A 10,460-nucleotide genomic window follows, 5' to 3' on the forward strand; every position below is an offset into this window, starting at 1 on the left:
CATATCGGTATTTCAGCGACGCTACGATGCAGATGACCAAGGCACAAATGGGTGGCGTCAAGCAGCCTCAGGGCGGCGTGAGTCTCAGCGAGTACTGCACGCAAGTACACCAGTGTGGCCACCCGGTCGAAGAGATCATATGTGTCACCTACGGTATGCCGTTCTGTGTTCCAAACCTACATTGCATGAACGACCCTCCCCGTACTAGTTAACCAACAACATGATACATGAAAGTCGTGATACATGAGACAGTCCGTATAGCGTGACGAAGAGTATAAAGTGAGCAGTGAAGATGAGGAAGAACTCATGCAATCGTAAAGTCGGATGAATATCCGACAAACGGTGTAATCAAACCAGTAACCATATGCTTCGCGTCTCCATAGTAAGACATTCGATACACGCCGTCTAAAATATCTGCGTAAGTGATCAAGTCCAAGACAACGGGTTCGTGGTACCGACCTGGGGTCTCAGGCTCAATGATCCTATAGTCATGGTGTAAGAGGATGCAAGGGACGCTTCTATGAGATCGCGTACCATGTGATGTTCACTTCGCTAACGGCAAAGAGCTGTTTGGGAGCAATGAGCCGGATCGCCAACAACATACATATTGGATGGCTCACTGTATTCGTTCTGACCCATTGGAATGTTGTCGAAGGATGCGAGTCGGACTTCACGGGAACCCATTCATCTTCTACTAGCCGATCAATAGTGAGGTACGTCCCCTCTAAACGTAGGTTGTTCTAAATGTCACGAAGGTCGTTAGTCGAAGTCACTGAAAGTCGTCTCCAACATATACTGACCCTAGGATTGGCACTGCATCCCAGCTTTCAGTCGTCGTCTATGCATAAGTAATCTCAAGAACATACCCGACAAAGCGCGCGGATACAGTGCCGCCAGGGTGGTACGGTGAGGTGTTGACGTCAACGAGTACGTCTCCAAACTCCTTGCCCAGAGGCGGCATATCTTGTATAACAGGAAGCTGAGTCGGACCGGTCAGCGTCGTCACTTTGTCTGCAAATTATTGCTTTTGTTGACTCACCTGTAGTGAAATGACTTTGCCCGTCAAATCCTCTGGGGCAGGATCCGACGGCGGGATGCCCGATGCGTCTGCTGCGAGATACGGAACAAGGTTGCCATATTCGTGCATGTATGCCTCCAACGTGACTAGCCGGTAAACGTTAAGGAGCAGTATAACAAGGGCTCGGGGAATTACCTACAAGGTCCAAAAATGGTGGATGCACCCTCATAGCGCTGCACAGCATATTCCTCCCTTGTTGTGACGTAATGAGCGTACGTGTTGGCCGGTCCTGCGATTGCTACATAGGCTTCATTTCCCACGATTCCGGACGAGATAACCTCAGCACGGATTGCCTCCCTGCAAAGTAATCGTGTCTTATGTTCAATATCACTCTGGCTAATTAAGCGGGTAGGATACAGACCTCATGCGTCGACCGGCCATTGTCGTCATTTCGCCTGGGATGATCACCATGACAAAATTGCCTACTCGTAGCATTTGTATATCAACGGTGTCGGGAGACCATTGATATGGTTGGCGTGCGTAACCCTAAGCCGCTCGTTAACGCTCACGGAAGATGAAGAGTTACTAGCGACGCACTGTATCCAGGAGAATAGGCTTCGGATAATGACACTCGATTTGTTCAGGTGGCGGACGCGGAGTCACAGCGCCTTATAGGAACGGTTCATTGCGATGATCATAAAGTCTGAGATTGTGAAACCTACCCTTCACGATCTCCCAGAAAGGATTTCTGCGTGATCAAGGGTCAGATGGGAGTGTGGAAATGAGTATGAACCTACTGAGAGGAGCTATTGTCGCCCTGAATGAAGTCGAACCGGCCAGGTCCGTCACTGCACGGTATTATCAGCGCATAACTTCCTACTTCGAGATAAATGGGCATACGTGGTGCCTCCCGCAAACGAATATCCTAGCAAGGACTGTCAGTATGATCATAACAGTCGCTCACATGCACTGACCCAGAGCAGAGGGGCAGGTCTTCACCGTGGTGCCGTTCTGCAGTTCGAAAGATTTGAAGTGCCTGTGGCATCAATCAGGCTTCATGATCGTTGACCTGCTTTCAGTAACTCACATATTCAGGTACTTGTGCACCGAGCGGACTGGACCGCTGACGAGCTCTAGCGTCCATTCCATGAGTGTTTTCGCGCCGTCTACTTGGCGTTGTGCGATGATGCGGTTCGACTCAAAGTCGGACATGCGGAACCCCGGCCCTCTACAGTATGTGCATAAATCATCAGTAGGCTGCGGAAGTACGGTGAAGACAAACCTTCCGCGGCAATCCTGTGTGGCATTACCACATGTCGAATGCTCGTACTCACACGGCTCCCCGTCCCAAGGCTTTCCAGGACTTTCGCATACCGGTCCGAGGCTGTGAGCACATCCTGACTCAGTACTTGTCGACTTATGGTTTGGGATGAAGACCCACACGTTCGGACTCGTATCGCCAACATTGGCTAAGCCTTTTGATCAGTTGAAGCTCAATTATACGCGACCACGAAGCCATACATTGCGTGAAGCCTGCAACAAAGGCAGCACTTCCAGGCATTGATGAGGGTTCGACCATAGCTATGCATCACGTTAGTGCTAGGATGACCCGTATCAAACAGCACACCCACATTCGTATAAATACGCGGCCATGCCCTTGTTGTCGCCGCTCACGAGAGTATTATTCTAATGGGACCATTAAAAAACATAACGAGCGACCTATTCCCCCGCACCTGGTATAGGCTAGTGCCATGTACCGGGAAAAAGCTCAGGAAGCCTCTTGCATTCCCGTCTGCATCATCAAAGCGCAACAGGGTCATGTCCTTGTCCACATCATACTCGTACTTCGCCCTCTCCTCAGGCGGGTTGGCCATATACGCGCTCGGCGACCGATTTATGTTCACGCCGAGCACGGTCGTATTACCAAGTGTCAGCCGCCCCGGCGCAAGACTGGCATGCGCACGGCGCACGGCAAGCACTGTGCCCTCGACGATCGCGTCTGCCGTTTGCTTCACATACCCAAGGGACGTGATGTGTGGGAGAAGGTTCTCGAGGTATCCTCCGACGCCCGCATGCGAATGCGTCGCGACGAGTGCGATATTCTCGTTCGTATATAGCCCTGGGTACTGAGCAGACAGCGCGGAAACGATTGAGCGTCGGATACCCGAGTCGCCCATGCCGATATCTGGCATGTCAGCAGATGTGAGTTCGTAGCCTTTGGGCTTCTCGGTGATGGGACATACCTGCATTAATAAAGACAATGCGGTCTGACGGGATGGACGCATCAGCGACAATCCATGCACGGCTGCGCTGCCGCATGTGTAACCCAGTATCTGTTTGTTCACGGTCTGCGTATCCCTGAGAAAGGGCGTTATGAACGTTAGTTGTCAAGGCGCTATTCGAGACAGTCTTACCATCATATTTGTCTCGACGACTGGACTGTTGGACTGGATTAGAGGCTGAGTGTAAATGTGATATGCGATTTACCCAGTGATATCTCCGATTCCTGTCGATGAACAGATCAGTGGGGTGTAGAGAATTGGTATATAGAAGGAATATACCAAGGCCGAGAAGATATTGGGTAGGCAGTGCAGATATTTCAGTGTTCTGCTGTAGCGCTAGGTGTTGAGGATACACCAACGTCAGGGCATTCACCCAGAGAAGAGCTCTGCTCAGTAGCTCCGTGAACGAGCGCATGACACTCCAGATGTCTGGGGTCAGGCTAGATGGGTCAACAAGGTACATCCTGAGGGGTGGATCTTCGGCGGTCGAGATTTAGCAGGACATCAATCAAATAAGGACGGGCGAGCCAGACGAAGTTCTAGAGATAAATGGCCAAGTGCAGTTACAGGATGTGCCAATTTAGTGTGAGTGTCAAATCGCCTGAAAGTTATGAGGCGTCTTTGTGCAAGAGTGCGTGTCTCCTTGCCAATACAGGCCGCCAGTACCCTCAGCTTGGGACTGCGCAGTAAAGGGAAGCGCTCCATGATAGGCGTGTGTGCCACACGACGGTCCGAAGCACGTGTACAGACCCGATTTATTCGGAGCGCTAGTGTAAGGACTACGAGAGGGTGCGAGGTACGGCGCGAGGGATGCAGCGCCGAGAGCCGAGGTCCTCGGTAGAAGAGATGTAGTATACGATATTAAATGGCAGAGCGCCGGTCGTCGAGTGATCGAGTCGAAGACGAGACGCACGAGAGAGAATACGATGAGGTAGAATTACTGGTGTTGACTCTGCGAGGATTCCCGAGTGAATACTCGCAGCTTATATACATGAGCAACGGGGCTGTGCTACGGTACGTACAGTAAGCAGTCGGTTTGTATCCGCGCTGCATTTCTATATACGAGTCTTCCGCCTTGTTGTTACTCAGCTTCCACGCAGGTACTTGGTCGTACTTGGTCATCGCGAGCATGACCGGGCCAGAGTGCGACCGACGACCGGTATGCGACGACCATGACAGCTAGCTACATCGCTCCAACGACCGTGAAACCCCATGATATTCGCCTAGAGCAATTAGGACCCAGAAATCACCAACGACTTTGAATCAAAATCGTGGAGGGTATGTATAACAATATTTTTGTTGCAGTACCAGGCATCCTTGCTTGAAATTTTAGGTTGCTTAAGGATCTACTGTAGGAAGCGCACGTTGGACGAAAGTGTTCGTCCTCAGTGAGAATTGAGACAGCAGCTGTTGCTAATGCTCGAGGAAACAGGCTGTTGGAACAACAGTGCGAATGGTGTGGGCGTGTTTGTCCATGGGCATAGCAATGCCTGTAAGGGACAATCGTGTGCAGTACATACATTGTGCCAGGTCGTTATATACTACAATAAGGGCCTCCGGCCCCGGCTACTCGTGTGCCCGAGCTTTCGAGCTCGTTCCTGACATGCAGGTCTACGTGTTTCAACACAGGCTGCAGGAAAGTGCACGTGCAGTGAGCACGGCATGAGGTCGCAATAGGAAAGAATTTGTGTTGGTTTCGGTTCAAAGTTTGATACGAGATCAAGGTTCATTGTATGTATCCGTGGTTCACCTTCTCTGAGGATCACTATCAGTCAATGTTAAACCTCAAAGTTCAGGGTGTCAAATTTCTTCATGATGAAGCTCTAATCATCTACTTCACACAAGTGAACATGTCACGACTTGATACAGCGTCTAGCCGTTTTTTAATTTTTCCTTTTCGCGGACTCGAACCCGCAACCTCTGTACTACCTGCCTGATATGGACACATCGTTATCTACTGTACGATTAGATTAGATGGGGCGGCAGCGCACGGCACAGCTCGGGCTCCGCTGACACAGCCGCTCTGACTCACCGGCCCCCAGGGCCGCATCGGCATGCTGCGCATGGACCAGCTGCGCACGGACCAATGCGCACAGCCTGCCCTTATCCCACCATGTATATAAGCCGGCCTCTGCTGCCCTAGGGACCTCAGTTTCGACCTCTTGTCCCTAGGTCAGTAAGCTCTCTTGTACTTACTTACCTTTCCTTACTAACTAATATATTCTTGTCCCTAGCCTTAGGTTTGAGCCTAGCTCACCATCGCTTCGGTGAGAACCAGTCGAACGCCCCCCGCTTTCAGATATTCCCCTGTCGCTTGACCTCAAGTCACGACATTAGGTCGAAACTCCCATAGCGGCCGGCGTTCATTGGAACCCAAACACTCACTCTCCTTTCCCACAGGTCGGGTGGTGCGCACCCCTACGGTACATTACGATACGTAGATAGCATACATACATCGCCAACACTCAGGGAACAAACTCTTCAATACCTGCACTTCAGTGGGCGGTACTTGTCCTCACGGACGCGTGGACTAGGTTCCTGCTGCATAATAGTCAAAAGCAGTATTGGGCCCCACATGAACTGCGAACCCTAGTGTCTTCTCGGGCGCCGTAGCGTAAGCTAGTATAGCACGGCCATTATAGTACGTGCACCTCCCCGTCCTCCCCCCCATTCATCGTGGCTGCCTGTCAAGGCCAGATCCACGCCTTCGACTCTCAGGATCTCATCGACGTCTACATCCCAGACGGCCCTGAGACTGTCCTCTACCGTTGCGAGCAGCAGCCGTGCCCACATCGGACACCCCGATCGATCAAGGAGGATTACCCTCGGTATAAGGCAATCAGATGGGCTCAACACCCCCTCGGTCCCTGCAGCACCCTTGCCTCTTGCTCTGCCTCGCGGCATTCTCGCCCTGTCTCCCCCAGCTCCCGACTCCCTCAAACTGTCGTCGCCGATCCAAATCAAGCGTGAGGAGATCTCCCTCCAGACCCTGCGCCAGAGCCTGAGCCTGAGGAGGGTGAGGATGAAGAAGGAGTCTCGGAGTCCGAGTCCGCGGATCCTGCTCGGCCCGCCTCGCCGACAGCGCTCACCCCCGCGTCAGCAGTCCCTGACATACGTAACCCCGCCACCAAACTTTCTCCGGCACCTTCACCGCCGACTCCGCCAAGAGGCCGCTCGAGCACTCACTCCTCTTGAAGTTTGACCAGTGGAAGGCCACCACAGCCGCCTCCGCCCCCGCAACATGCTCCGTCCCCCCCAATGCTGATAATGTTGTCCCCTGCAGCTGCCCCCGACAAGGAGACTTTGAAGCTCCTCCTCCCACTCTGATACGATGGCAAAACCGTTATTGAGTGCAACCGGTTCCTGTTGCAGCTGCGCATCTACTGGCTGATCAACATGTCGTTGACCACCATTGAGCTTAAGGTACAAGTCGCACTAAGCCTGCTCGATGGAGACGCCTGTTGCGACTTGAGGTCGAGCAACAGGGGAATATCTAGAAGCGAGGGGCGTTCGACTGGTTCTCACCGAAGCGATGGTGAGCTAGGCTCAAACCTAAGGCTAGGGACAAGAATATATTAGTTAGTAAGGAAAGGTAAGTAAGTACAAGAGAGCTTACTGACCTAGGGACAAGAGGTCGAAACTGAGGTCCCTAGGGCAGCAGAGGCCGGCTTATATACAGAGGAAGATAAGGGCAGGCTGTGCGCGCTGGTCCGTGCGCAGCTGGTCTGTGCGCAGCATGCCGACGCGGCCCCGGGGGCCGGTGAGTCAGAGCGGCTGTGTCAGCGGAGCCCGAGCTGTGCCGTGCACTGCCGTCCTATCTAATCTAATCGTACAGTAGATAATGCTGCATCCATATCGGGCATGTAGTACAGAGATCGCAGGTTTGAGCCTGCGAAAAGGAAAAAATTAAAAAATGGCTAGACGCCGTACCAAGTCGTGACAACGCCCGCACCTGGGCCACTCTCTACTTCGCCCAGCTCGTGTCGGTGCAGATAGGAGTACAAGGGGCCACGACCCCATTCAGGAACGAAGCGGCCTTTGCCACCGCCTTCAAGGCCCGCTTCGGAAATCTCGACGATGAGGCGACAGCACAAATAGAGCTGGCGAAGCTCTGCGCGGACAAGTCGGTCTGTGAAAAACGCACCGCTGCGGAGTTCTCCGCGCTGTTCAAGGGTCCAGCGGACCGCTCTGGGTATGGGGACCTGGAGCTACGCGACAAGTACCTGAGCGGCATCCCCTCCCGCGTGTACCGAAAGATCGAGCTCGAGACCTTCACCACGTGGCGAGCTGCTGACAAGCGAGCCACTGAGGTCGAGCAGATCCTCGACATCAGCCGGGCCCGTCGGCCCAAACTAAATAACTTCTTCTCGGCCCGAGGTCGAGAATGCGGCGGGGCACGTGGTGGTGCACCCCAGTCACACGCAGCTTCGGCCAGCATCAATGCGGCCATCGGAAAAGGCAACTTCCCCGGCACATGCTTCAGCTGTGGGAAGCAAGGGTACTGACGATTCAAGTGCCCCAATTGTAAGGACAAACCTTACACAAAATGCGCCGACGCGCGGGCTACGGTTGCCTCGGGCTCCACCCAGGCTGTAACAAGTGCCCCCGTCACAACAACACCCTCGGCAAGTATAAGTGCCGCTTCAGCAAAATCCGAGCAATTGGAGCTGGCGGACTTAATGGCACAGGTGAAGTCGATGCGCGAGGAGCTCGAGCACTATCGGGCAATGAAGGAGGAGGGTTTTTGATCCGGTCCATGCTTCGTGCCACACGCGTCGGACTGCATATATCCTGTAACAAGTATGATGTATTGTCGACTGCAATGGTGTATGAGTTGGACCAGGGGTCCCAGCACTTTCACATCCCAGTTCGACTTCAAGGAAAAAGACGGCACAAGGACATAATCGCTATGGTGGACAGCGGAGCCACCACGAAGTTTATCAACAAGCAATTCATTGAAGAAAATAAGGTGCAAATGCGGAAATTGAAGGAGCCGATTCCGCTGTACAATATTGACGGCACCCTAAACAAAGACAGAAGCATCTCGGAAGTAGCAGTGCTACAGATGCACATAGGAGAACACATCGAGAAGACGGTGTTCACGGTCACGGACATCGGTCCAGAAGATGTGATCGTTGGGTTGGATTGGCTGCGTGAGCACAACCCTGAAATTGATTGGAAGAAAGGCTCCCTCAAATTGTCGTGATGTCCTGAAACATGCAGTGCCAGGAAGACTGGCCGGATGGAGCAAGCAGTGACTGCGCGTGATACGGGGGTCAGGCCCACGGCACGCAGACGTTCGCCGAAGTCCAAACGGTCGGTCATAGGCGCTTGCCGGAGTAAGGTACTCCCGGACTTCGAACCCGAAGAAGATCTGGTGGAGGTTGAGTGGGACAAAGCCGATTTGATCGAAGCCTGGGAGCAAGGCATCACGCTTCCCGGTGCTCCTCAGCTGTTCGTCGCAGCAGGACATACGTACTCCCAGCTGTTCGCTGAGGAGGAGATCAAAAAGAAGGTCGTTAAGACCGCCGAAGAGTTGGTACCTAAACAGTACCACGAGTTCCTGAATGTTTTCTCCAAGGAAGCATCAGAACGGTTACCCGAAAGGAAGCCATATGACCATGCAATCGAACTCATGCCCGGCTATTCGACATTCCATTCGAAGGTGTACCCCCTGTCGAACAACGAGCAGGAGGAGCTTGACAAGTTCCTCAAGGAGCAACTAGCGAAGGGTTACATACGGGAATCGAAGTCGCCCATCTCGTCCCCCTTCTTCTTCATCAAAAAGAAGGAAGGGACGCTTCGACCCGTGCAGGACTACCGCCGATTGAACGCGATCACGGTCAAAAATCGTTATCCCTTGCCGTTGATCGCCGAAATGGTGGACAAGCTCTGTGGCGCTACGCTCTTTACGAAGTTCGATGTCTGATGGGGATACAACAACGTCCGGATCAAAGCCGGTGACGAGTGGAAGGCGGCCTTCGTAACTAACCGGGGACTATATGAACCCCTGGTGATGTTTTTGGGCCTCACTAATTCCCCCGCGACCTTCCAGGCCATGATGAATGAGATCTTCCACGATCTCATCATCGGCGGCAAGATCCTTGTGTACCTAGATGACATACTCATCTTCTCCACCAACAAAGAGGAGCATGAAAAGGTCACACGCGAGGTTCTGCGTCACCTTCAGGACAACGATCTGTTCCTGAAGCCTGAGAAGTGCGAGTGGGACGTTCCCAAAGTCGACTACGTCGGCTATGTGTTCGGTGGCGATGAGGTGGCGATGGATCCCGCAAAGCTGAAAGGAATCAATGAGTGGCCGGTACCCTGGAACAAGAAGGACATTCAGAAGTTCCGGGGGTTCTCCAACTTCTACCGCCGCTTCATTAAGGACTTCGCCAAGATCTCGTGACCACTCGACCGGCTCACAGGGAATGACCCATGGCATTGGGGCGAAGAGGAGCAACATGCCTTCGATGAGCTCAAGCGGCTCTTTGCAACGACTCCAGTCTTAGCGCTGTATGACCCTAATCGGGAAACGCGCATTGAAGTCGACGCCTCGGGGTACGCCACTGGTGGCGTATTGATGCAGAAGCAGGATGATGGCAAATGGCACCCCATCGCCTTCAGATCCCATGCGATGGATCCGGCCCAGCGGAACTACGAGATCTACGATAAGGAGACGCTTGCAATCATCGAAGCACTAGATGATTGGTGCCACTACCTCGAAGGGTTACCCAATCAGTTCGAGATCGTCACCGATCACAAGAACCTCGAGTACTGGCGCACGTTCCAGCACCTCATGTGTCGCCAAGCACGCTGGTCGCTGTTCTTAGCTCGCTTCGACTTCCGCATCACGCACAAGGCTGGGACGTCCAATGGAAAAGCTGATGCCCTGTCGCGTCAGTCAGACCATCAGATCGGCGATGAGGACGATAACACCGATCAGGTGGTTCTCAAGCCGGATGGCTTTCGCATCGCCTCCACCAGGCGCGGTCATGCCTCGGTAACGACCGATCAGTCGCTTCTAAAGCGCATCAGGGAATGTTCAGAGAAGGATCGGGAGGTGGCTGAGGCACTCGAAAAGGTGCAGGACCTCGGGCCACCACGGCTGCAAAGGGGCTTTGAGGAGTGGAATGCCGAACAAGGGCTTCTGTTGT

At 53.2% G+C, this 10,460-nt stretch overlaps 2 protein-coding genes across 2 annotated transcripts; one reads left to right on the forward strand and one right to left on the reverse strand.

The window, feature by feature from the left end:
* Window positions 1–165: 165 nt before the first annotated feature.
* On the reverse strand, window positions 166–3,902 carry POSPLADRAFT_1066191 (hypothetical protein). Its single transcript, XM_024482048.1, has 24 exons — window positions 3,580–3,902; window positions 3,506–3,524; window positions 3,433–3,457; window positions 3,262–3,376; window positions 2,752–3,203; window positions 2,650–2,704; window positions 2,540–2,599; window positions 2,460–2,487; window positions 2,301–2,402; window positions 2,106–2,246; window positions 1,993–2,054; window positions 1,919–1,943; window positions 1,816–1,866; window positions 1,741–1,766; window positions 1,616–1,686; window positions 1,440–1,564; window positions 1,218–1,375; window positions 1,040–1,164; window positions 867–979; window positions 801–813; window positions 621–740; window positions 535–566; window positions 460–482; window positions 166–405 (listed from the first exon to the last, which is right to left on the reverse strand). The coding sequence occupies exons 1-24, from the start codon at window positions 3,761–3,763 to the stop codon at window positions 305–307; spliced, it is 2,226 nt and encodes a 741-aa protein (XP_024338222.1). The 5' UTR covers window positions 3,764–3,902; the 3' UTR covers window positions 166–304.
* A 527-nt stretch (window positions 3,903–4,429) lies between these two features.
* On the forward strand, window positions 4,430–8,048 carry POSPLADRAFT_1057186 (hypothetical protein; the record flags this gene model as incomplete). The annotated part of the gene is made up of 4 exons (XM_024480883.1): window positions 4,430–4,459; window positions 6,044–6,395; window positions 7,222–7,798; window positions 7,901–8,048. 4 exons carry the CDS (start codon window positions 4,430–4,432, stop codon window positions 8,046–8,048), a joined length of 1,107 nt encoding a protein of 368 aa, XP_024338223.1.
* Between the last annotated feature and the right edge of the window lie 2,412 nt (window positions 8,049–10,460).

This window comes from Postia placenta, assembly GCF_002117355.1.
Source record: "Postia placenta MAD-698-R-SB12 unplaced genomic scaffold POSPLAscaffold_8, whole genome shotgun sequence".
Classification (NCBI taxonomy): Eukaryota; Fungi; Basidiomycota; class Agaricomycetes; order Polyporales; family Adustoporiaceae; genus Rhodonia; species Rhodonia placenta.

Bases quoted from the DNA above. Each gene is read 5' to 3' on its own strand.
- POSPLADRAFT_1066191 (XM_024482048.1), bottom strand. From the start codon at position 3,763: ATGTACCTTGTTGACCCATCTAGCCTGACCCCAGACATCTGGAGTGTC. The intron at 567-620 runs GTGAGCCATCCA...GCTCCCAAACAG, and splicing joins AATGGGTCAGAACGAATACA to CTCTTTGCCGTTAGCGAAGT. The intron at 483-534 runs GTACGCGATCTC...CCATGACTATAG, and splicing joins AGCGAAGTGAACATCACATG to GATCATTGAGCCTGAGACCC.